Source organism: Mesoplodon mirus (genome assembly GCF_964341445.2).
Source record: "Mesoplodon mirus genome assembly, chromosome: 11".
Classification (NCBI taxonomy): Eukaryota; Metazoa; Chordata; class Mammalia; order Artiodactyla; family Ziphiidae; genus Mesoplodon; species Mesoplodon mirus.
This window is the reverse complement of record NC_138987.1, coordinates 77,028,253-77,056,074: the sequence shown is the minus strand read 5'-3', so window position 1 is coordinate 77,056,074 and position 27,822 is coordinate 77,028,253. Positions and strand designations below refer to the sequence as shown.

Genomic DNA, 27,822 nt, shown 5'->3' with positions numbered 1-27,822 from the left:
GAATGTTATGCAGATAGAGGTAAAGGCTAACACAGGTATCTTACTGTTAATCCACCCAAATGATTAAAAGTAATAAAACACATCAAGTGTGGCATTTTGTTCCAAATGACTGTGGATTCATATTGTAGTAAGAAACTAGTTTTGGACACCATTCTGATTTCTCACAGAATAATTTATACTTTGAAATATATTACTAATTTAAGAAGATTAAGTGTTGTAATCTATTTACATTCTAATCCATTTTTCCACTGCTTCATGTAGGCACTCTTTTCTTTAATATCTTTCCATTAAGTTGCTGGCATAAGCAGCTGATAAATTATTTTCTGTCACTGCTGTTTGCTCACTATTTTAATCAGAAGCTTGTCTGTGCTCCTCCAAGTCTCATAAATATAACTAACAGTTGTGTTCCTCTTAATACCTAGAGCACTGTCTTCACCAAAGATGAGGCTAGGCCCCACAGTATGAACTTCCAGCAAAATGGCAACGCTCATGATTTTGGTATAGGGTAACAGTTAAGAGAAATAAGTACACTGTGCTCTGTAAAGAATCAAAGTCGAACTGCCAAGTGCCTTAGGCATCTGTCCTTAGAAAAAGTACCATGCTATTCCATCCTTGGAGTAAGTCCAGACTGGAATGGGTTTACTGTGATAGAGAAATACTGAAAAGGATCCAATGTGACCCATATCATTTTGGGGCATGTCAAAACCAAGTTACATAGCTTTTCTTTGGGGGAGGCAGCATGCAGCTGGGAAAAAAGTGAGCTAGAGAGTAAAAATGATCTGGATTTAACCTCTGAGACTCCCTGTATAACTCTGGGCAAGTAAACTTAACCTCTGTAAAATATGAATAAGAATCCTCACTGGGGGCTTCCCTGGTGGTGCAGTGGTTGAGAGTCTGCCTGCTGATGCAGGGGACACGGGTTCGTGCCCTGGTCTGGGAGGATCCCACGTGCCGCGGAGCAGCTGGGCCTGTGAGCCATGGCCGCTGAGACTGTGTCCAGAGCCTGTGCTCTGCAATGGGAGAGGCCACAACAGTGAGAGGCCCGTGTACCACAAAAAAACACAAAAAAACAAAAACAACAAAAACAACAAAAAAAAGAATCCTCACTGGGTACATGTAAGCATGTATGTGAAAGTAACATTCATGAGGTATCTAGCAGGCATCTACGACTAAATATTCATTTTCTTCCCTTACAGTATCACATCATAATGCGGTCTTTTGGCTCCACCTTTAAAATACTCAAAAAGAACCACAACTATGTGTCTCACTCCACCTTTCTTTTTTTCTTTTCTGGCCGTGCCGCATGGCATGCGGGATCTTAGTTCCCCGACCAGGGATGGAACTCACGCCCCCTGCAGTGTAAGTGTGGAGTCTTAACCACTGGACCGCCAGGGAAGTCCCTGTCCACCTTTAATCACTTCTGTGCCTATCGTGCCAGATCTCTGATTTACTCACTTTGGGGGCCCCTTATTTTTATAATCACAGAGATCATGGAGGAACAAAATATTATCCAGGCTTCTAAGAAGGACCCTTCCTAAATGACCTGAAAATTATGACCTACTGTATTTTTAAGAACCTCTAAAGGGACTTACAATCACCACTGGTAACTCATGACACTAATTTAAATTTCTTATACACAAATTCCTACTAATGTCTAAATGATGCATTGAAGTTCCTTTCCTACCTTACTTTGTGAATATGATAAATTACAGACCCATCATACAACATTCCTTGAAATATGAAAACTGTAATCATGCTCCTTCCATCAGGCTCCACTTCAGGCCAAGAAAATGGTATCACTGTTACCAAAGTGTCTATGTATTAAGTAATACAAATTCACCACACAGCTTAATGGCCGGAAAAGAAAATGGGCTTTGAGGGTCTGTTATATACACTTATTAGCTATGGGGACTTTAGGCAAGTTACTTAACTTCCCTGAGCTTCATTTTCTACATCTGTAAAATGAAGATAATATATCTTAAAGAATTTTTTATTTAAAGGGTTAAATTAAATGAAATAATGTACACATTCAAAATATAGTCACTATTGTCATCTTAAAATAAAAAGAAGGCTGAAGAGGAAAAAAAAAAAACCAAACATACCATGTTTACTGCATCTTGATCGAAAGGGTTCCATTCTATATTCTGAGGATAGTGGGCCAGAACTTTGGATTTGAATGTTCTTCTCAAAGGACTCTGGTCAAAATTTTCACCTACAACAGATAATTAGTAATTAGTTAATATCTAGAATTTTTTCAAAAGCATGCCATAGTTTTATTTTTATTTTGTATATATACTGACTGATAATGTTGAAATCTGATTCAATTTCTACCTCTAATAGTCTCAGTTGTAAATTTTTCAATGGACAACTGAAAAGGAACTGTTAATAAGAGATCTGCATTTAAAAGTTCAGAATCTGAATTTTAAAATCCTGGCTACACAACTCATACTAAAAATCAAGACATGCTAAAATAATCCTTGCTGTAACCTAATTACTGTCCTATTTCAACATGTGGTGACCAAAAAAAAAAAAAAATCTATTTGGAAACATTTAACTCACTAAAGAAACATCTCAAATTAAGCTAATTATACTTCTTAAGATCCTGAAATTTTGTACATGGATAGACTTAATGCTGCAGTGCCCAAAGGAGGCAACTTTGCTTGAGTTCCCACAAAAATCTCTGGTAAATTTGACTGCATCTCCATGCTTTTACAAGTAACATTATTAACAGAATCAGAAACATCATTACTGAGTTGTCTGGTTTAGCAGATAGAACACATTAAGCACACTAACCTCTGAAAAGAAACAAGCTATTCTAAGCCAATTTCATCACCTGTTAAAATTCTGGAAAGGTAAAAGACTATCCTTTGATTATTATATATAAGAAAATTCAGTAATAATTGTTAGCTCAGTTCTTTATGTCCTTGACCAAATTAACTCCCATTCGACCTGTTACCTCCAAATGCCTTACTTTCACAAAATATTTTAATATGGATGGATCTTAAATTCTCAGTGTCAAAAAGTTGAGATTAAGGAATTAGAACACCCTGGGAGCAATACCATTCTGTCTCCTGTGTTCTTTCTACTTGTTAAGTTCTAAGTAAGTACAAAATACAAGCTGATGGATCAAAAGATAAATGCCACCTACCAGTATCTGTACAAATAAAAATATCATAAAGCAATTCATGAGTCATATTTGGACACCTAGTTAGACTCAGTTTCCATCTCTGGTAAAAATATAAAAGACATATACTAAAACACCTTTCAGTGCAAAACTTATCAGATCACAGAAGGAGGGAAAAGCCACACTGTAAAATCTTGCTGGAGACTGCAATACAAAATACACAGGAGCGTTTTTGAATAAAGGCACATAATTTAAATAGATTTACTGCAGCAAGTAACCTTTTACTTCTAATTTAAGCCCTTGGCTAATGATCATTTTCCTTTGGATTCCTCTTACTTATTTAGGCAAGCACTTCATCTCTTTGTCTTTCTACCTCATATTTCCATCTTCTAAGAAATAGAGAGCTTTCACTTCTAGAAGAGAAACTGTCAAAGGCATCCCTAAGGAAAGTTTATCAATTTCTGCACCATGCCTCTAGGGTACGGGAAAGTCAATAGAAAATGTGAAACCATCCATGGGTCACTACGTCTGAAGAAAGGAGTCAGGGCTCACTGCTGGTTTCAGAAAGGGTAAATGGTACCTTTAAGCTGGTACTAGATTCTCATTCAAACGCTAAGAATTTTTAGATTATTTACTTCTTCATTAAAAAAAGAAAGGTTACTTTTCACTTACAGTCAGAGAAACAGAACAACAAGAATTCTCTCCTGGTTTTCTAAAGTTTATGCTGCTGACTGTGCTCGTGACACAGCAACGGCATATCCTCAGATAATACCCAGCCATCAAGAAACCCTCTCCTTCGCCCACCCTCAAATACCAAAACTGCTTATTTTATCATTCACAAATGTAAATAAAATATGAAATACTGCAGGAGCAGAAGAAACAACATATAACGCAGGATATAACTCCTTGCAACACTTACCTTTTAATGAATTCCTGCCTCAGTTTGGTTAAAATAGTAACATTATCTTCATTCATATATCAAGTTACTAATGGGTCAGGAAATAAATCAGAAAAGTCATGATACTGCCATTTTCAATATAATTGTCCTGTTAAGGAAGGAACACCACACCCTCTTGAGGCACAATGAATCAACCAGAAGAGAGAGAAGGAAAACCACCTCCAGGGAAAAAGAATTTCACAAAAACGAAAGCCCACGAACCAGAAATACAAATCCAACAAAAGAAAAACAGAACCACCACCACCACCACTTCTTATGAGACTGCTTTAGAAGGGGGGAGATCGTCGCTATATACACAGCTGTCTTGGCAAATATTATCTTGAAGAAAATTTGGAGAAAATCTGAGTGATACTTCTGATAGCACTGTTAAGGATTCAGAAGTGAGTACATGCAGCTATTCCTACTAGCACCAGTCAAAGCAGAGAATCCTGGAGACGCCTTTTGGAGGTGTGAGACAGAGCAACAGCCTAACCTTTGCACTTTGAACCCATGAACCTCTAACATAGAATTTATTGCTAGGACTTAGCAGGAAAAATGAATCGGTCTAAGAACTTGGATTCCCAGGAAATGGAAAGTACATAAGTATGCTTTACTTAACTTAAAATCCACCTTTTAAACACTACCCTGAAATAAACAAGGATTATAAATTTGTGCAAATATTAATATCCCCCACGACAGCTACAAGTGGACTTAATTTCAAGTAATATTGCCAAGTAACCCCCTACTGATCTTAAGCTACAATTAAGACTTTCCTCCTAAGAAAATAGGACATATCTGCCAAGAGAGCTTAAATACTGATGAATAAATAATTTCTTCAAGGCTTGAAGCAAATGAGGTCTTTACAAAAATTAAGATGCAAATGAGAGAACAGAAATACAAAATAATACCTTTTTTTTTTTGCCTAAGCAAAACTGAATAAAGAAGCAATTTGATGGTCTTGGGATGAATTAAAATAATAACTTCTAACACCTCAACTTTTATTTTTATTTTTACCTGAAGTCGTATTTGCAGCATCTTGGCTCTTGCCATGACGATCTGCTTCTAGCCATTGGTACAAAACTACATAATGTAACAGAAACAAAAAAGCTTTATGAACAAAGAAACACAAACAAACAAAAAAGCAAAAATGACTGTGAAGAAGAATGGAAAATGAGAATTAAAAAATTAAACAAAAGCAATTAAACATGAGACATTAACATCAACGGAACATAGCTTAACACTAATAGTACGTAGCTTATAAGCTATTAGTAATAAGAAAGGAAGGAGAATAGGTAATTGTATTTAAATGTAATAAGCGAAATGCTATTGAAACATCTGTAACAGTTATTCATATGGGAAAAAGTACACACTTTTCTTAATGCTAATTTAAAGAGAAATATCAGGAGAAAGCTAATGTTTCTATAGTCAGATATAATAAAATATGGTAGTAAGACTAAATGACCAACTATGGAAATTGCATCCCAATTTCTGCAAACCTATCAGAATGGCTAAGTCCAAAAAACTGACTATACCAAATGCTGACAAGTATGCAAAGAGACAGAACTCTCGTAAATTGGTGGTGGTAATGCAAAAAGGTACAGCCACTTAGGAAAGATAGTTTGCAGTTTCTTACAAGGCTAAACATAGTCCTACTATATGATCCTATAACCCCAGTCTAATCAGTAGAGAAACATAATACAAATTTCAAGAGGGGCAACCTACAATATACCTGATGAATACTTGTCAAAACTGTCAAGGTCATCAAAAACAAGTAAGGCCTGAGAAACTGTCAGAGCCAAGAGGAGCCTAAGGAGACAAGACAACTGAATGTAATGTGGTATATTGGATGGGTTCCTCCAACAGAAAAAGGACATTAAGTAAACAAAAGGAAATCTGAATGGAGTATAGACTCTAGTTAACAATAATGTATCATGCTGATTCATTAATTGCAACACAAGCATCGTACTACCCTAGGATGTTACTGGCAGGGAAAACTGTGCATGGAGGGAGGTGTGGTGGGGTGTATATGGGAACTCTCTTATTATCTTCTCAATTTTTCTGTAAATCTAAAAGTGTCCTAAAAATCAAGTCTGCTTTTAAAAATTACATTCCAATATTTAATGTAAGGACAAAAACATATATTATATCCAATCTTATAAGTAGTCTACCTTTCGTAAAGGCTAACACAGATATCTTACTGTTAATCCATCCGAATGATTAAAAGTAATAAAACACATCAAGTGTGGCATTTTGTTCCAAATGACTGTGGATTCATGTTGTAGTAAGAAACTAGTTTTGGGCACCATTCTGATTTCTCACAGAATAATTTATACTTTGAAATATATTACTAATTTAAGAAGATTAAGTGTTGTAATCTATTTACATTCTTATCCATTTTTCCACTGCTTCATGTAGGCACTCTTTTCTTTTTTCCATTAATTTGCTGGCATAAGCAGCTGATAAATTATTTTCTGTCACTGCTGTTTGCCCACTATTTTAATCAGAAGCTTGTCTGTGCTCCTCCAAGTCTCATAAATATAACTAACAGTTGTGTTCCTCTTAATACCTAGAGCACTGTCTTCACCAAAGATGAGGCAACCCCCACAGTATGAACTTCCAGCAAAATGGCAACGCTCATGATTTTGGTATAGGGTAACAGTTAAGAGAAATAAGCTATGCAAACACAAGCTCAAGTTTGCTCGGTACAGAGATTCCATTAGTCAACTATCCTCTTATGTACCATTAACTAAGAAGTATCAACTCTTGGGGAAAAGTTTACTACAATGAGGACACAGGCTATTAAAAAATTCACACTAGAGCTCTGTAACTTAGAAGCTTTGAAGGGTGTGTAAACTTCTGTATGTCTTAGAGATGTCAGAGTCTTTCCTTTAAAGATTCAAATAATGATCACTGTAGGGTCCGAATAGCTGGGGAACCTTCCTATCCACATCTCAAAGGTCTGAATGATCCCAAGAGAGTAGCACAGACTAAGCTTCTACTTTGGGATGCTATTTATCTATCCACAGACATCGTGAGAGTTCTAGATCCCAAACAAGGTTTGCAGAAATTTTCTATGCTCTCCCTCCACAAAACAACAAACACAGGGCTGGGAAAGCTACCTATGGAACTCCTGAACTGAAGGAATAAAGGAACTGATTCATTATAAATGGCTAAGGGCACCCTGAAATCACTACGGAAGTTATTTGGATCTTTAGGGACGGCCAGAACTGTGAACTGACATCCATCTATCATCAGGGATAGATGACCCAAAACAGACCTCTGAACAGCCCCCCAAAATATACCCAGTGTGCAAAGCCCTTGGTTGAGGGTGCCCCAGTGGGCACACAAGTCAGTGCGCTCCTCCACACCCCCAGGTTACTGCATACTCCTGGGAGGCAATATTGTTACAACTGGGACTAACATGAAAGAAGTGGAGAAGCAGACCTCATTCATTGAATATATACTACAGGCGTTTCCTCTTTCTGCGTCACGGGAATAACAACTACTAATTAGAGTAGTAGCAGAGTAGGGTAATATTAGATTACTTACTCCAAGTGACACAAATATCTCCCCATTTAGAAAAGCAAGCATGAATTTTACAAATGACGCTGAATATCCCTCTTACAGAAATGAGACACAAAGTAGGGAAACTAATCCATTCAATGGTCTGATAATTCTGCCTAGCTCTTATCTATAGCCTATCCTGCCCTGTTTAAGGTGTAAACTCTTGGCTGTGTTCAGAGTATCACTGCCATTATATTTACCAATTACTTCATATAGTCTTTGTTTCTGGTTTTACTGGACAAAAAGAAAAAATATGAAAGCTATTCCAGATCATTTTACTCTGGCCAGTTATATGGAGAATGGTACATAAGCAAAAATAATTTTAACAGATTTGAGATTCAATTATTTTATTTCTGCCTCCAGATTACCAAAATCCAATTAACTATGGCCTAAATAATTCAGAGAATTTCCAGTGAAATAAGTGCATCTGCTTCATGCAAAGCTATAATGTGAATCACCATTAGACCAAACTTGGATTTCAAGGTCTACTTTACAGCACATATATTTAAAAAGATAATGTATAACTATAAAAGAAATGTAACTAGGGAATTCCCTGGCGGTCCAGTGGTTGGTGCTCCAGGCTGTCACTGCCGAGGGCCTGGGTTGGATCCCTGGTCAGGGAACTAAGATCCCACAAGCCGTATCATGTGGCCCAAAAAAAAAAAAAAAAAAGAAAAAAAAAGAAATGTAACTAATATTTTTACTTAACATACTAGAATGTATACGGGCAGGTCTAGAAGGACTGAGCTCTAAAAATTTCTTAACTCTCATAAAGTTTCTGAAATATCATATTACAAAGAATCTAATCCTCTTCTTACTTTGTAGATGATGTTAGAATACCAGAAATACACCTCTTCTCCCTGTGGCTGGGAACACGAGATCTGGCCTTTTGGTAGCTCCGTGCTTCCTCTCAATTGGCACTGGGAGTAAGGGACCCTGCCCCCAGCTCCAAGTCACTGGTGAGGATTTCTATAGTCTGTGCGTGAGGTTGCAAGTAGAGGGAGATCTGTGAACCTTGGAGCTGTTTCTCAGGATGAGAGACCCTGTTACATATTTCTTCATTCATCCCCTCTCTGAACCTTCCCACTCCTAGGGCCCCAGTGAGTTCCCTCCCTTGTTGTCCATTTCCACCACAGTCTATTTCTGAACAGGGTATTTCTCCACAAGACAAGGCCAAGTCTCCCAATACTTCCCTATGCTCCTGTGCCTGAGGGATATCACTGAAGTCTAGATGCTTTAAAGAAAGTTTGCTGATAGGAATAATGAAAACAGAAGGGAAGTTAAAACAGGTAATCTCTTCTGCCCTGTCCCTTTTTCATTGTGTTCCTTTTCTCTCTAAAGGTAAAGTTAAAACACACACACACACACACACACACACACACAGACAGAATACTCACAGTCAGTAATTTTTCCTCAGTATTTTGATGAAGGTGAGAGGAGGAAATGGAGACACTATGGATGCTGCCTAAGAAGTCCATGCTGAGGCAAAGAAAAAGGGATGACATGGTGGTGAGGTAATTCTTCTCCTTCCCACGTCTAACCCTACAGGTCTCCAAATGTCTATTTCCAAAGACCCAGCCTGAATTAGTATGAGCGGGAGTTGGGAGAGGCAATACTAGGCAGCAGTGGGTCCTAAAGAGACTGACCAGGGAAAGAGACATGGGGGTGGGTGAGGAGGGGTGGGCACCTTCACGGTGGTAACTAAAATAAAGGGGCACTCCTGTGACATTCACAGAAAGACATTTCTTGCACATGTGCTGTCTCTACACCACAGTAAGCTGTCCCCTTTGAAGCACATCCCCCAGGAGGCTGCATATTCGCTATTCATTCTGATAATTCTCCAGCTATTTAGACATCTCTGAGCAGGCGACGTATAAGCAGAGACCTGATGAAGTAGTAGCTGTCACATGGTTAACACACAGAGCTCACTATAGGCAGGCGTTATTCTAAGTGCTCTACATGTATTAACCCATTTCAGCAGCATAATTACTCTGTGAAGTAGGTCCCATTATTGTTCTCACTTTACAGATGTAGAAACTGAGGCACAAAAGGGTTAAATAACTTGCTCAGGTCAGATAACGAGGACATTCAAACCTAAGCAGTCTGACTCCAGAGTCTGTGCTCTTAATTCTATGTACGAGGTCATCTGAGGAAAGAGTATTTCAGGCAAGGGAAATAGCAAGTGGACAGTCCCTGTGGTACAAGTGAGCTTGTCCCAGCTGAGATGCAGCAAGACCAGGACACCGATGCACCTGAGTGAGGTGGTGGAAAATGAAGTCAGAGAGATAGCCAGGAGCCAGATAAAACAGGACCTTGTAGGCTGTGGTGTGGACTTTTGATTTTATACTAAGTATCATGGGAAGTAACTGGAGTGTCTTAAACAGAGAAGTGACTTTGTTTTAAAAAGATCACCCAGGCAGCTGAGAGAACAGACTGTAGTGCTCAAGGGTAGATGCAAAGAGATCAGTTAGGAGCTTCTGCAACAGTCCAGGCAAGAGATGATGGCAGTACGGATTAGAGGGAGAGTGCTAGGGTGGTGAGAAGTGATAAGATTCTAAATACATTCTGAAGGCATAAATATTATATATGATTTGCTGGCGGATTAGATGTGAGAGAAACAAATAGTCAAGAAGGATATCGTGATACCATGGATTTTGGTCTAAGCACCCGGATGAATAGGGTAGTTATTTTCTGAAACAAGGAACAATGGAGAAGATGGGGATTTTACTGCGGGGAGGAGGGCTGTCAGGGAGCTGGAATGAAGAATTCAGTTTTGGATATGTTAACTCTGAGATGTCTATTAGATATCCAAGAGAAGTTTTTGAATAAGCCTTTAGATATAGGAATATTTTTTAAAATTTTTATTTGTTTGTTTGTTTATTTATTTATTTATTTTTGGCTGTGTTGGGTCCTCGTTGCTGCGCATGGTCTTTCTTTAGTTGTGATGAGTGGGGGCTACTCTTCGTTGCGGTGCGCGGGCTTCTCATTGCGGTGGCTCCTCTTGTTGCGGACGGGCTCTAGTTGCATGGGCTTCAGTAGTTGTGGCTCGCGGGGTCTAGAGCACAGGCTCATTAGACGTGGCACACAGGCTTAGTTGCTCTGCGGCATGTGGGATCTTCCCAGACCAGGGCTCGAACCCGTGTCCCCTGCATTGGCAGGCGGATTCTTAACCACTGCGCCACCAGGGAAGCCCCTAGGTGTAAGAATTTAAATTCAGGGGAAAAGTTAGAAACATAAAAAGGATGGTATTTCACATCACAGGGCTGGGTAAGATCACTTAGGAAATGACTGTAGATGAAGAGAGGAAGCCTGGGGTCAGACCTAGGGGACTCAAGCAACACTGAGAGGCTGGGAAGAGGATGAGGAACTGGGAAAAAGGTAAATGAGAAAAAGCAGTCAGTGAGGTAAGAGAAAACCAGAAGCATCATGGAAGCCAAGTTAAAGAAAATGTTTTAACAAGGACGGTGCTGACAACAGGAAGTCACTGTGACCTTGACAAAGAGATTTCTGCGTGGTGTGCGGGAGAAAACCTGTCTGGCGTTGTTCCAAGAAAGACTGCAAAGAGAGGAAGTCGAGGCAGAGAGCATAATCAACTCTTCTGAGGAGTTCTGCTGGAAAGATGATAAAGGGATAATATTGGAGGAGAATGTGGGGTTGAGGGAAGGGTTTCAGGTTTTGTTTTGTTAAAGACAGGAGGATGTTAACTCATTCAAGAAACATTTCCAGTGTGCCTATGCCGGGCACAGTGACTGATGCTCTAGGTCTGATGAGGACAGTCCAGTCCTCTGAGGATCTCTCACTCTCCTACCTTGCCTTCCTAATTCTACACAGAGAGCTGGTTTGCCCATTCCATACTACATTATGGCTGATACAGGGTGTACTCCCCAGGCAACCACACTTCCTATCCCCAGCATACAGCTTACTTACTTTACCCTTGTAAGCCTTTATGAAACAGAACAGGACCTTCTGAAGCCCTCCCAGGTACAAATCCTTTGCATGTCACCCATTTCTTGTTTGCAGGAAATAGGCTTCATTCAGCCTCCTTGACCTTCCCTGAGTCCCAAAGGGCAGATTCAAACAGTTGCTTATCAGGGAAGGGAGGGAATGCAGAAACAAAGGAGGAGCAGTCAAGAAAGAGTAGTGTAGCCACAGGGCAGGGTCCTGGTTCCATCACAAGGAATATACTTAACAAAATACCTTTGAGTTCTTCTGCAGGAACTAAGGCCCCTACCCAGATGGAGGATGGTAACTTCAGGCTGAGCACAAGAGTCCTGGAACACCGCCCTGTTACCTTACCACCAACCAATCAGAAGAAAGTCTGCACATAGTGGACGAGAACAAAGACTCTGATGCCCTCCTCAAATAATTCTCCCTTTAAAAATTTCATGGTAGAGCAGAGTCTTCGGAGTTGGTTTTCAGACATGAGTCCACTTTCTCCCCAGGTTGCTGGCCTCCTGAATAAAGCAACCTTTCCATTCCTACCAGCACTTGTCTCTCAAGTATTGGCTTTCAAGCATCAAGCAGCCAAACCTGAGTTTGATAACATTTATACAAGACACTGAATCCAGGAGGGACTGCATTCTCTCCACTTTATCTTTTCTCCCTCTGGCACTTCTTGAAATAGTCCCAAACCATTCTCACTTGAATAAGCCATGCCAATTATCTTAGCACCAGTGAACAGCTATTACTGATACTGGATTTATGACAGACAGCAGGTGCTCACCAACATCCATGTTCTCCTCTCCTTCCCAATATCCTTGCATCTGGGTGGGGGCCAAAAGACTATTTCTTACCAATGAAATGGGAGCAGAAGTGATGGGTGTCACCTCCCGCTTGAGGCACACAACCTGTCTTTCTTCTGCTGCTCATCAGCTAAATGCAAATGGAAATGGGGCCTTAAAGACGGGAAGGCCACACATGGAAGAAACCTGGCTCACTGAATGCCTCTGCAAAACAGAGCCCCTTCCCACCTTGGCCTACATTAGACTAAACAATGAATGAGAAATAAGCTTCTATTGTTTTGAGCCACTGATAGACTAGGGTTGTTATTACAACAGTTAGCTATTTTTATATTCCTGGATTAGCCTGAATTTTAATTTGTGTTAGTTTTGACCTTCTGACTATAATGCCAATCCCTGACTATACTGCACCTTCTCTTCCTTGGTAATGCTCTACATTGCCTGCTACTGTGCTCAAATGCATGATGAGTATAGTTCTTCAAATACGGGATAGAATTTGCCCATTTTTTATGGATGCTCTCTACCTTTCATAGAAGAAGCCATATACCCACCACTAAGCTACTAATCAAGACCACAGGTTTTAACTCACAATGGGCTTATTAACCTTTCTAAATCTACAACCTCTAAATCCAGCTGGCGATCTTGCAGATGCAGGCTGCTGGTCACAAAGGGAATCAAGCAAAAGAAACTGGAGGGATCTCTGAAAATTCATAGACACTACTGAAAAATGTTCACCGATAAAGAAACCTGAATTCTGGTAATCCTAAAAGTTTATTTTGATTAAGATCTTAATAAAAGTACATCAACATCCATCCAGTAAGTTGTGAATTTCTAAGAGACTCATAATATATTTCCTTCTTGATTACATCAAATTTAAAGAGCCATACTTTATTTAGTTAACATTAAATATAAATATACTTCAATTACTGAAGTTTATTCACTGGGAACCAAAGGAGTATATAATACAGATATTCTGTTTCAGACTCAGCTGGAGGTACCCCAATTTAATTCTGTCCCTAACCACCTGGAGTTAGTGCAGGCATTATCCATTAGAGGGCATGGTTCCCAGTAAGACTGCCCCAATTTCAGAGATTCCGCAGGCCACCTGCACTTCTCACAGACCGTCAATACATTTGGAAGTTCCCACAAACCCCTCTAGTTTGACAATTTATAACTCACAGAACTCAGGAAAATGCTATACTTATGATTATAGTTTATTACAAGGGATACAAATCAGAAGGACCAGACAAACGAAGATACACACAGGCTGAGGTCTGGGAAGGACTGCAGAACTTTCATGCTCTCTCCTTGTGGAATCAGGGTGTGTTACCCACCACCTCACCCCCTCAACAATGTGTTCATCAACCAGGAAGCTCCACTGAGCTTTGGTGTCTAAAGTTTGGGGCTCGACTGGGAGCCTGAACCAAGATGGCAGAGTAGAAGGACGTGCTCTCACTCCCTCTTGTGAGAACACCAGAATCACAACTAGCTGCTGGACAATCATCGACAGGAAGACACTGGAACTCACCAAAAAAGATACCCCACATCCAAAGACAAAGGAGAAGACACAATGAGATGGGAAGAGGGGTGCAATCACAGCAAATTCAAATCCCATAACTTCTGGGTGGGTGACTCACAGACTGGAGAAAAAGTATACCACAGAAGTCCACCCACTAGAGTGAAGGTTCTGAGCCCCACATCAGGCTTCCCAACCTGGGGGTCTGGCAATGGGAGGAGGAATTCCTAGAGAATCAGACTTTGAAGGCTAGTGGGATTTGATTGCAGGACTTTGACAGGACTGGGGGAAACAGAGACTCCACTCTTGGAGGGCATGCACAAAGTAGTGTGCGCGTCGGGACCCAGGGGAAGGAGCAGTGAACCCAGGGGAGACTGAACCAGACCTACCTGCTAGCGTTGGAGGGTCTCCTGCGGAGGCAGGGGGTGGCTGTGGCTCACTGTGGGGACAGGGACACTGGCAGCAGAAGTTCTGGGAAGTACTCCTTGGTGTGAGCCCACCCAGAGTCTGCCATTAGCCCCACCAGAGAGCCCAGGTAGCCTCCAGTGTTGGGATGCCTCAGGCCAAAGAACCAACAGGGAGGGAACCCAGCCCCACCTATCAGCAGTCAAGCGGATTAAAGTTTTACTGAGCACTGCCTACCAGAGCAATGCCAGCTCTACCCAACACCAGTCCCTCCCATCAGGAAAACTGCACAAGCCTCTTAGATAGCCTAATCCACCAGAGGACAAACAGCAGAAGCAAGAAGAACTACAATCCTGCAGCCTGTGGAACAAAAATCACATTCACAGAAAGATAGACAAGATGAAAAGGCAGAGGGCTATGTACCAGATGAAGAAACAGGATAAAACCCCAGAAAAACAACTAAATGAAGTGGAGATAGGAAACCTTCCAGAAAAAGAATTCAGAATAATGACAGTGAAGATGATCCAGGACCTCGGAAAAACATGGAGGCAAAGATCAACAAGATGCAAGAAATGTTTAACAAAGATCTAGAAAAATTAAAGAACAAACAAACAGAGATGAACAATACAATAACTGAAATGAAAAGTACACTAGAAGGAATCAGTAGCAGAATAACTGAGACAGAAGAACGGATAAGGGACCTGGAAGACAGAATGGTGGAATTCACTGCTGCAGAACAGAATAAAGAAAAAAGAATGAAAACAAATGAAGACAGCCTAAGAGACCTCTGAGACAACATTAAATGCAACAACATTCGCATTTTAGGGGTCCCAGAAGGAGAAGAGAGAGAGAAAAGACCCAAGAAAATATTTGAAGAGATTATAGTCGAAAACTTCCTTAACATGGGAAACGAAAGAGCCACCCAACTCCAGGAAGCGCAGCGAGTCCCATACAGGATAAACCCAGGAGAAACACACCGAGACACATAGTAATCAAATTGGCAAAAATTAGGGACAAAAAAAAAATGACTGAAAGCAGCAAGGGAAAAACGACAAGTAACATACAAGAGAAATCCCATAAGGTTAATGGCTGATTTCTCAGCAGAAACTCTACAAGCCAGAAGGGAGTGGCATGATATACTTAAAGTGATGAAAGGGAAGAACCTACAACCAAGATTACTCTACCTGGCAAGGATCTCATTCAGATTCAATGGAGAAATCAAAAGCTTTCCAGACAAGCAAAAGCTAAAAGAATTCAGCACCACCAAACCAGCTCTACAACAAATGCTAAAGGAACTTCTCTAAGTGGGAAACACAAGAGAAGAAAAGGACCTACAAAAACAAACCCAAAACAATTAAGAAAATGGTCATAGGAACATACATACCGATAATTACCTTAAACGTGAATGGATTAAATGCTCCAAGCAAAAGACACAGGCTTGCTGAATGGATACAAAAACAAGACCCATATATATGCTGTCTAAAAGAGACCCACTTCAGACCTAGGGACACATACAGACTGAAAGTGAAGGGATGGAAAAAGATATTCCATGCAAATGGAAATTGAAAGCTGGAGTAGCAATACTCATATCAGATAAAATAGACTTTAAAATAAAGAATGTTATAAGAGACAAGGAAGGACAGTACATAATGATCAAGGGATCAATCCAAGAAGAAGATATAACAATTATAAATATATATACACCCAACATAGGAGCACCTCAATACATAAGGCTAACAGCTGTAAAGGAGGAAATCGACAGTAACACTGTAAGAGTGGGGGACATTAACACCTCACTTACACCAATGGACAGATCATCCAAAATGAAAATAAATAAGGAAACAGAAGCTTTAAGTGACACAATAGACCAGATAGATTTAATTGATATTTATAGGACATTCCATCCAAAAACAGCAGATTACACTTTCTTCTCAAGTGTGCACAGAACATTCTCCAGGATAGATCACATCTTGGGTCACAAATCAAGCCTCAGTAAATTTAAGAAAACTGAAATCAGATCAAGCATCTTTTCTGACCACAACGCTATGACATTAGAAATGAATTACAGGGGAAAAAAACGTAAAAAATACAAACACATGGAGGTTAAACAATACGTTACTAAATAACCAAGAGATCACTGAAGAAATCAAAGAGGAAATCTAAAAACACCTAGAGACAAATGACAATGAAAACACGATGATCCAAAACCTATGGAATGCAGCAAAAGCAGTTCTAAGAGGGAAGTTTATAGCTATACAAGTCTACCTCAAGAAACAAGAAAAATCTCAAATAAATAATCTAAACTTACACCTAAAGGAACTACAGAAAGAAGAACAAACTAAACCCGATGTTAGCAGAAGGAAAGAAGTCATAAAGATCAGAGCAAAAATAAATGAAATAGAAACAAAGAAAACAATAGCAAAGATCAATAAAACTAAAAGCTGATTCTTTGAGAAGATAAACAAACCTGATAAACCATTAGCCAGATTCATCAAGAAAAAGACGGAGAGGACTCAAATCAATAAAATTCGAAAGGAAAAAGAAGTTACAACAGACACTGCAGAAATACAAAGCATCCTAAGAGACTACTACCAGCAACTCTATGACAATAAAATGGACAACCTGGAAGAAATGGACAAATACTTAGAAAGGTATAACCTTCCAAGACTGAACCAGGAAGAAATAGAAAATATGAACAGACCAATCACAAGTAATGAAATTGAAACTGTGATTAAAAATCTTGCAACAAACAAAAGTCCAGGACCAGACGGCATCACAGGTGAATTCTACCAAACATTTAGAGAAGAGCTAACACCCATCCTTCTCAAACTCTTCCAAAATATTGTGAAGGAAGGAACACTCCCACATTCATTCTATGAGGCCACCATCACCCTGATGGCCAAACCAGACAAAGATACTACAAAAAAAGAAAATTACAGAGCAATATCACTGATGAATATAGATGCAAAAATCCTCAACAAAATACTAGCAAACAGAATCCAACAACACATTAAAAGGATCGTACACCATGATAAAGTGGAATTTATCCCAGGGATGCAAGGATTCTTCAGTATACGCAAATCAGTCAATGTGATACACCATATTAACAAATTGAAGAATAAAAACCATATGATCATATCAATAGATGCAGAAAAAGCTTCCAACAAAATTCAACACAGATTTATGATAAAAACCCTCCAGGGGCTTCCCTGGTGGTGCAGTGGTTGAGAGTCCGCCTGCCGATGCAGGGGACACAGGTTCGTTCCCCGGTCCGGGAGGATCCCACATGCCGCGGAGCGGCTGGGCCCGTGAGCCATGGCCACTGAGCCTGTGCGTCTGGAGCCTGTGCTCCACAATGGGAGAGGCCACAACAGTGAGAGGCCCGCGTACCGCAAAAAAAAAAAAAAAAAAAAAACTCTCCAGAAAGTGGGCATAGAGGGAACCTATCTCAACATAATAAAGGCCATATATGACAAACCCACAGCAAACATCATTCTCAATGGTGAAAAACTGAAAGCATTTCCTCTAAGATCAGGAACAAGAGAAGGGTGTCCAGTCTCACCACTATTTTTTATTTATTTATTTATTTTGCAGGACACGGGCCTCTCACTGTTGTGGCCTCTCCCATTGCGGAGCACAGGCTCCGGATGCGCAGGCTCAGCGGCCATGGCTCACGGGCCCAGCCCCTCCACGGCATGTGGGATCCTCCCGGACCGGGGCACGAACCCATGTCCCCTGCATCGGCAGGCAGACTCTCAACCACTGCGCCACGAGAGAAGCCCCTCACCACTATTATTCAACATAGTTTTGGAAGTCCTAGCCTCTGCAATCAGAGAAGAAAAAGAAATAAAAGTAATACAAATTGGAAAAGAAGAACTAAAACTGTCACTGTTTACAGATGACATGATACTATACATAGAGAATCCTAAAGATGCTACCAGAAAACTACTAGAGCTAATCAATGAATTTGGTAAAGTTTCAGGATACAAAATTAATGCACAGAAATCTCATGCATTCCTATACACTAAGGATGAAAAATCTCTAACAGAAACAAAGGAAACACTCGCATTTACCATTGCAACAAAAAGAATAAAATACCTAGGAATTAACCTACCTAAGGAGACAAAAGACCTGTATGCAGAAAAGTATAAGACACTGATGGAGAAATTAAAGACAATACAAACAGATGGAGCAATATACCACGTTCCTGGATTGGAAGAATCAATATTGTGAAAATGACTACACTACCCAACGCAATCTACAGATTCAATGCAATCCCCATCAAACTACCAATGACATTTTTCACAGAACTGTAACAAAAAATTTCACAGTGTGTTTGGGAACACAAATGACCCCAAATAGCCAAAAAAATCTTGAGAAAGTAAAACGCAGCTGGAGGAACCTGGCTCCTTGACTTCAGACTATACTACAAAGCTACAGTAATCAAGACAATATGGTATGGGCACAAAAACAGAAACATAGATCAATGGAACAAGATAGAAAGCCCAGAGATAAACCCACGCACCTATGGTCAACTAATCTATGACAAAGGAGGCAAGGATATACAATGGAGAAAAGACAGTCTCTTCAGTAAGTGGTTCTGGGAAAACTGGACAGCTACATGTAAAAGAATGAAATTAGAACACTCCCTAACACCATACACAAAAATAAACTCAAAATGGATTAGAGACCTAAATGTAAGACCAGACACTATAAAACTCTTAGAGGAAATCATAGGAAGAACACTCTTTGACATAAATCACAGCAAGATCTTTTTTGATCCACCTCCTAAAGTAATGGAAATAAAAACAAAAAGAAACAAATGGCACCTAATGAAACTTAAAAGCTTTTGTATAGCAAAGGAAACCATAAACAAGATGAAAAGACAACTCTCAGAATGGGAGAAAATATTTGCAAACGAATCAACAGACAAAGGATTAATCTCCAAAATATATAAACAGCTCATGCAGTTCCATATTAAAAAAAACAAACAACCCAATCCAAAAATGGGCAGAAGACCAAAATAGACATTTCTCTAAAGAAGACATACAGATGGCCAAGAAGCACATGAAAAGCTGCTCAACATCACTAATTATTAGTAAAATGCAAATCAAAACTACAATGAGGTATCACCTCACACCAGTTAGAATGGGCATCATCAGAAAATCTACAAACAACAAACGCTGGAGAGGGTGTGGAGAAAAGGGAACCCTCTTGCACTGTTGGTGGGAATGTAAACTGATACAGCCACTATGGAGAACAGTATGGAGGTTCCTTAAAAAATGAAAAATAGAATTACCATATGACCCAGCAATCCCACTACTGGGCATATACCCAGAGAAAACCACAATTCAAAAAGACACATGCACCCCAATGTTCATTGCAGCACTATTTACAAGAGCCAGGTCATGGAAGCAACCTAAATGCCCATCAACAGACGAATGGATAAAAGAAGATGTGGTACATATATACAATGGAATATTACTCAGCCATAATAAGGAACAAAAGTGGGTCATTTGTTGAGACGTGGATGGATCTAGAGACTGTCATACAGAGTGAAGTAAGTCAGAAAGAGAAAAACAAATATCGTATATTAACGCATATATGTGGAACCTAGAAAAATGGTACAGATGAACCAGTGTTCAGGGCAGAAATTGAGACACAGATGTAGAGAACAAACGTATGGACACCAAGTGGGGAAAGCCATGGTGGGGTGGGGGTGGTGGTGTGATGAATTACTCAATTGGCATTGACATGTATACACTGATGTGTATAAAATTGATGACTAGTAAGAGCCTGCTGTATAAAAAAAAAAAAAAAACCTGAGCCTAGGGGATTAGGGGAGGGATGTAGTGGGAATTTGGGGTTAGCAGATGTAAGCTATTATATATGGAATGGATAAACCACAAGGTCCTACTGTATAGCACAGGAAACTATATTCAGTATCCTATGATAAACCATAATGGTAAAGAATATTAAAAGAAGAATGCATATATATATATATGTATAATTGAATCACTTTGTTGTACAGCAGAAATTAACACATTGTATATCAACTATACTTCAATAAAAAAATAAATTAGTATTAAAAAAATAAAAATAAAGTTTGGGGCTCCATTACATACACGCAACTGATTAAATCACTAGCCATGTTATTGAAACACAATCTCCAATCTCCTCCCCTCTCCTAGGTTGGTTCAATGTCCTTCTGTGACCAACCCCTACCTGAAGCTATCTAGGAGTCCCATCATTAGTTGCCTCATTAGGATAATATTCCTATTACCAGGAAATCCCCAGGGTTCTAGAAGTTCAGTGCCAGGAACTCAGGACAAAGACCACATAAATTCTTACTAGGCACTGTGCATCCTACCACCAAGCATAGAACACAACAGTACATTATTTACTTGCAAAAATAACCTTAACAATGAAGCCAGGATCTATAGTCCTCTGCCAATGATGAAAAAACAACCCGTCTGGCTCCTAATCCATGCTTGTCATACTATCCCTTTTGTAATAAAGTATGAAACAAGAAAAAAACTTCAAAAAGCCATTGAAGTAGTATAACTGACATCATGAAACTCTCTAAGAGGAAAGGGTTTATTATTATAATTATTATAAATAATATAAAAGGGTTTATTTATTATTTAATTATTATAAATAATAATTATAGCCAAGAAAACAAGGTTCTAGGGACTTCCCTGGTGGCGCAGTGGTTAGGAATCCGCCTGCCAATTCAGGGGACACAGGTTTGAGCCTGGTCCGGGAAGATCCCACATGCCGTGGAGCAACTAAGCCCATGTGCCACAAATACTGAGCCTGTGCTCCAGAGCCTATGAGCCACAACTACTGAGCCCGCGTGTTGCAGCTACTGAAGCCTGTGCGCCTACAGCCCATGCTCCACAACGAGAAGCCACCGCAATGAGAAGCCCGTGCACCACAATGAAGAGTAGCCCCCACTCGCTGCAACTAGAGAAAGCCCACGCGCAGCAACGAAGACCCAACAGCCAAAAATCAATAAAAAAAGAAAAAAAAGAAAAAAAAAAAGAAAACAAGGTTCTAGTTCTAGTTGAATATCCTGGAGTCTAGTAGCCTAGGGCAAATCACAATTTCTTTGAGCAAAAATTTCCTCATACATAATATACAGATTATTTTATTACTATAATAACACATTATTAGTATGCAGTATTATTAGATATCTACCTTCTGTGAGAGTCATTTATCCAACATATTTCTAGGAAAGCATGTTAATGTTATTCTTCATGTTGCATTTTATCATACAAAATAAAACAAATCTTCTCCTATTGCTAAAGAACTTATTCTCTGCTAAAGAGCCTCCAAGAGAGCCACCCTTTGCCTTTAGTAACAAAAGAAAGTCACCTACCATTAAAATATTATAGCTGACAAGTAATACTACAGAGCTAGAGTTCTGAGCTGTTCAAACAGAAGCTTTTCTGCCGCTTGACTCAAAGAAGCAGCTATTTGCACAGAGCTAATGTAGACCTTTCCCTCCACTTCCATTCGTTACTTTTTGCTGCCAATACTCTCATAAAAAAAAAAACTATAAGGTGTTCAGACACACGTGTAACCCAGTTTAGTTTGACAGGAATACCAATTAACTTACATAGGAATACCATTTTATTCCCCCTACTCTCTTCAAAAAAAAAAAAAATTCCTGCATAAGAATTCAACTATGTTCTCTGAAGAAAAGAAATTATTTCTTTTGTTTCATTAGTAAAACATTTGTTTTACTAATGCTACTGCCCCATGGTGTATGAAATTATTCTAACATGAGCAAAATCAGGCAAAATAAATATTAGTAACAGGATTCACTGGGAAAGAGAATTTTCCTATAAGAATCAAAAAGAAGCAGTATTATTCCAAGAATTACCTGAAGTTGCTGGTAGCTAGAATGGTCCATTGATGTGACAGCCTCTGAGTCTCTGTGCATCAGTGTGCACTTTCACCAGAGGCCTTCCAGGCCCTCCTCTAATATGCTGGACATGAGATAGAACACTTAACAATCTCGTTAAAATGAACTAACGAGACTCTAGGTTTTAAAATGGTACTGAGGTTGAGCACAGACCCAGGACATCACGGTCCACATACATGGGGAAGGGGGTGGGGGGCATGGTGGGCATGGGGGCAACATGACCTGTAAGATGACCAAGACCTTCCCATTTCTACAAGAGACTGTGATTCCCAAAGCTACTGTCCAGCATATTAAGAAAGAAGAAGGTCACCTCTGGTGGGGGAAAAACCACTTTCTTAAGGTTTCGAAATTAACACGAAACAAAACCCACCAAGAAGGATAAAGATGGGAGGGCGAGTAGAATTTTCCTCTTCTCTATGGGAAAAACAAACTCCTCCTTCCCCTCTCCACCAGAAAAACACAGAAGAAAACCCTCAAGGTGATCTTTAACCCTGAGTTTCAATTCACAATTCCTACTTCTCACCGAGAATCTCCACTCATCTTAGCAGTACCAGCAACCTCAGCTTCAACACTTTCAAAGCTAACTCCTCTTCTGCCCCAAAGATCTTCCTCCGTTAACAGTGCCATAATCCATGTAGTTATCAAATATTACTATCTACTATTCATCTCTGAAGAGAGTTAATTTAACACTAAAAATAACTCTATCAAAAAGGTATCACGGGCTTCCCTGGTGGCGCAGTGGTTAAGAATCCGCCTGCCGATGCAGGGGACATGGGTTCAAGCCCTGATCCGGGAAGATCCCACATGCCGCGGAGCAGCTAAGCCCGTGCGCCTCAACGACCGAGCCTGCACTCTAGAGCCCGCAAGCCACAACTGCTGAGCCCACGTGCGACAACGACTGAAGCCCGTGCACCTAGAGCCCGTGCTCTGCAACAAGAGAAGCCACCACAATAAGAAGCCCGTACACCTCAAGCCTGCCGATGCAGGGGACATGGGTTCAAGCCCTGATCCGGGAAGGTCCCACATGCCGCGGAGCAGCTAAGCCCGTGCGCCTCAACGACCAAGCCTGCACTCTAGAGCCCGCAAGCCACAACTGCTGAGCCCACGTGCGACAACGACTGAAGCCCGTGCACCTAGAGCCCGTGCTCTGCAACAAGAGAAGCCACCACAATAAGAAGCCCGTTGGGCCTCCCTGGTGGCGCAGTGGTTGAGAGTCCGCCTGCCGATGCAGGGGATACAGGTTCGTGCCCCGGTCTGGGAGGATCCCATATGCCGCGGAGCGGCTGGGCCCGTGAGCCATGGCCGCTGGGCCTGCGCATCCGGAGCCTGTGCTCCGCAATGGGAGAGGCCACAACAGTGAGAGGCCCGCATACCACAAAAAGAAAAAAAAAAAAAAAAAAAAAAAAAAAGAAGCCCGTACACCTCAAGGAAGAGTAGCCCCCGCTTGCCGCAACTTGAGAAAGCCCGCGCACAGCAACGAAGACCCAATGCAGCCAAATATAAAATAAATAAAATCTTAAAAATGGTTTAAAAAAAAAAGAAGGTATCACATCCACTACTTGTATTCTAGCACTCAGAGCACTCCCTGGTATGTAGCTGGGATATGTGACTGACTGACTGGGAGCCCTTCTGGATTTAGAGTCTAGATTTCTCCCCCTTCCCTCACCTGGACCCTGCTCCTTTCCTTCCATATTCAAATAGCCATTAAAATTTATAATGTATGCCTCTTTAATATCCCTCCCAATCAGCCTTTCCTTTCTATTTTCACTGTCACTTTGTTAATTCTGAATCTCAAGCCAGCCTCAGAATACTTACAGCTTCCTAACTTACAGTCTCCCTGCCATACATTGCACATTGTACTCCCCTTCTAATCACCTCTCTCCTCTTGTCCTCTCTCTCTTTCTCTCTCTCACTTACTCACTCACTCAACAAATATTTATGGAGCTCTCTGAGCCAAGGCACTATTCTAGCTTTGGGGATGTAACAGGACAGAAGACTGGTTTTTCCAAAGATGTCCACAACAATATCTCCTGTTCTACAAGCTCTTCTGAAACTCCATCAGAAGGCGGAGTCCAGGTCCCCTGCCTTTAAAGCGAGAAGGGCCTTATGACTGCCTCAAACGTACGAGTACCAGAGAAATGAGGCTATGGCTTCTAAGACTAAGTCATAAAAAAATGCCATGCATTTCCACCTCGTTCTCTTGGGACACATGCCCTTAAAACACAGTCACATGCTGTGAGAAGGAGAGGAACTGAGGGCCCAGCCAACAGTGAGCAACAGCCCGCCAGCCCTGAAGTGAGCCAGCTGCAAGTGTGTCCTCTGGCCCGAGTCAGGCCACTCAGCTGATGCAGCACGGAGCACAGACAAGTGGGCCTCATGGTGGGCTGCCCAAATTGCAGGTCTGTGAGCAAAATTAATGACTGTCATTTTAAGCAGATAGTTTTCAGGTGGTTTGTTATGCAACAATAAATAACTGGAACAAACAGTGAACAAAAAGGCAAAAACATCCTTGTCCTCATGGAGTTTGCATTTTAGGAGGAGATAAACAAAAATAATAAATATAAATTATACAGTATGTTGAAAGACAAAAAAGTGCAATGGAAAGTTAAAGAAAAATAAGAGTAGGGTGAGGAGAGCAGTAGAGAGCACCAGTTGCAATATTAAATAGGGAGGTCAGGTCTCATTAAGTTGATGATGTCTGAGCAGAGACTTAAAGACGTGAATAAACCTTATCTCAGGAAAATCAAAGTGAACTAAGACACCAATCTCATAAGTTCAGATCCCTGTCACCCACAGTCCAGATTGCTCATATGGCACTTGAGAACCACCGTGATCTAGACCTAGCCTACATGTCCAGCTCCGGCTTCTGAACTCCCCACTCCCAATACACCTGCACTTGAGCTCAATGACTTGCAGTTCCCTTTAAGTACCGTGGTCTTGTGTCTGGAATGTCTTCCCTCATATTAGTTTTCTATTGCCTCCTTAATAAATTATGACAAACTTGGCAACTTAAAACCATACCCACACTTATTATCAGTTTCTGTGGATCAGAAGTCTGGGCATAGTGTGGCCCAAAGGGTTCCTTTGCTCTGGGTCTCACAATACTGGAGTCGTCCTGTTGTCAGGGCTGCATTCCTTTCTGAGCTCTGGAGAAGAATCATTTCCAAGCTCACCCCAGTTGTTGGCAGAGTTCAGTTCGGCTCGGTTATAAGGCGAAGGTCCCTTACTGCCTGTCAGCTGGGCTGCCCTTAGCACCTAAGGCCTCACTCTGGTCCTTGCATTTGGCCCCTGCTGGGCTCCTACAGGTCTTTAAGCACAAAAAAAGTAAAGAGTTTCTTCCATAACACAGTATAAAACTACAAATTAGAACAGATCATTTTTATGGTCCAACATCTTTTAAATTCCATGAGCTTAATTTTTAAATGAATCACTACTGTACAAACATTGTACTAAATACCTATTAGTTGATGTGTTAAAATAAAAACTCACTGATATTAAGGTTCAGAACACAGCATTTCTCTTCTTTTCTTGGTTGGCACATAACACATAAATATAATGCCCCCCTTTTTTTTATTTTTATTTTTTTTTTCTTTTTGCGGTATGCGGGCCTCTCACTGTTGTGGCCTCTCCCGTTGCGGAGCACAGGCTCCGGACGCACAGGCCCAGCGGCCATGGCTCACGGGCCCAGCCGCTCCGCGGCATATGGGATCCTCCCAGACCGGGGCACGAACCCGTATCCCCTGCATCGGCAGGCGGACTCTCAACCACTGCGCCACCAGGGAGGCCCGCCCCCTTTTTTTTTAAAAGGAAATAGAACCGTTTAGTTTTTGGAACTCCATTCCTGTAACTACTCTGCATATTGCTATCCACTTAACATACTGTATTAAAACTGTTCAATTCTATCTCCTCCTTTCGACTTTCATCTCTTCAACACATTATTCATCCGTACTTCCTCAACACCTACTTAATACTGTGCCTGGTACATATGTTCTTTAATGTTTGTTGCATAAATGGATAAATGAATGAAAATTGTTCTCACATCTGAATCATATACTCCAGAATTTGTAAGACTTATTTAAAGAATTGGTAGCTGTGAAAATGAGTCATTTCAAAACTTTGACTATATAAACTGAAATGTAATTTAAGTAAAGGAATAAAATTAGCCCATTTTCTTTAGAACATTTTCTTTTCCAATTTGTGCTGACTTGTACATTAAAATTTGACACCTACCTTATTTCAAACATAAGAACATAAGGATATTATTACTGTATCATATGACCATGGTGGTATCACATGACCAGAATTTTATTATTCTTTGCTTTGAATCCAGGACTACATGGCTAACTTTTTTTTTTTCAAAATAAACTTTAGGGCTTCCCTGGTGGCACAGTGGTTGAGAGTCCGCCTGCCGATGCAGGGGACGCGGGTTCGTGCCCCGGTCCGGGAGGATCCCACATGCCGCTGAGCAGCTGGGCCCGTGAGCCATGGCCGCTGAGCCTGTGCGTCCGGATCCCATGCTCCGCAACGGGAGAGGCCACAACAGTGGGAGGCCCGCGTACCGCAAAAAAAAAAAAAAAAAAAAAAAACTTTAGTTTTTGGAATGGTTTTAGATTTACAGAAAAATTGGAAAGATAGTACAGAGTTCCAATATACCCTCCAAATAGTTTCCCCTTATCTGTAAATATTACATTACCACTAATGAAGCAATATTGATACATTATTATTAATTAAAGTCTATACTTTATTCATTTCCAGAGTTTTTATCTAAGGTCCTTTTTTTGTTCCAGAATCCCATACACACATTACATTTAGTCATGTCTCCCTAAGCTCTTCTTGGCTGTGACAATTTCTCAGACTTTCCTTGTTTTAGATGACACTGACAGTTTTGAAGAGTCCTTGTCAGGTATTTTGTAGAAAGTCCCTCAAATGGGATTTGTCTGATGTTTTCCTAATAATCAGACTGAGGTTAAGGGTTTTGGGAAGAAGATCATGGAGGTAAAGTGCCGTTTTCATCACATCGTATCAGGAATATAAACCAACAGGACTCATCACTGTTGATGATCACCTTGATCACCTGACTGAGACAATGTTTCTCCATTGTACAATTCCTCTACTTTCTCCATTTTCCAACTATAATCTTTAGAAGGAAATCACTATAACCAGTCCACATTTAGAGTGGAGAGTTGTGTCCCATGTCCTTGAGGGGAAGAGTAGGTACATAAATTATTTGGAATTCTAATGCAAGGGAGATGTGTCTCTCCCCTCCTTAATTTATTTGATCATTTATTTACATCTGTATGAACTCATGGATATTTTATATTTTGGGTCATAACCCAATGTACTTTTATTTTGTTGTTCACACGGCCACTGGGAACTCTTTCATCTGTCTCTTGGGGCCCACTGACATACTCTGATCTATGTGTTGTGTTTTGGTTTTGGTTTTGGCACTTCCTTAATTTCTGGCACTGTAAGATGCTCCAGGCTCATCTTGAATACTTCCTGCTCCATTTCCAGAGTTAGCCATTTCTTCAAGGATCCCTCAACCCTTTAACTGGAGAATGGTATTACAAACAAGGTCTGGGTACTAGGTGTGCTCATTCTACTGGG

The 27,822-nt window shown here is 40.5% G+C and overlaps 1 protein-coding gene across 7 annotated transcripts in view; it reads right to left on the bottom strand.

Moving 5' to 3' along the window:
• DENND5B (DENN domain containing 5B) overlaps nt 1-27,822 on the bottom strand; it is a 210,632-nt gene that overhangs the window by 107,674 nt on the left and 75,136 nt on the right. For 4 of the 7 annotated variants that reach the window (XM_082634752.1, XM_082634753.1, XM_082634751.1 and 1 more), the window contains exons 2-3: nt 5,076-5,141; nt 2,103-2,212 (exon numbers count right to left, since the gene is read on the bottom strand). In XM_082634752.1, coding sequence (XP_082490878.1) covers nt 2,103-2,212; nt 5,076-5,141 — 176 coding nt within the window. Of the gene's footprint in view, nt 1-2,102; nt 2,213-3,402; nt 4,002-4,043; nt 5,039-5,075; nt 5,142-27,822 lie in introns of those variants that run through there. The other 3 variants (XM_082634750.1, XM_082634749.1, XM_082634748.1) reach the window with 3 other exon arrangements.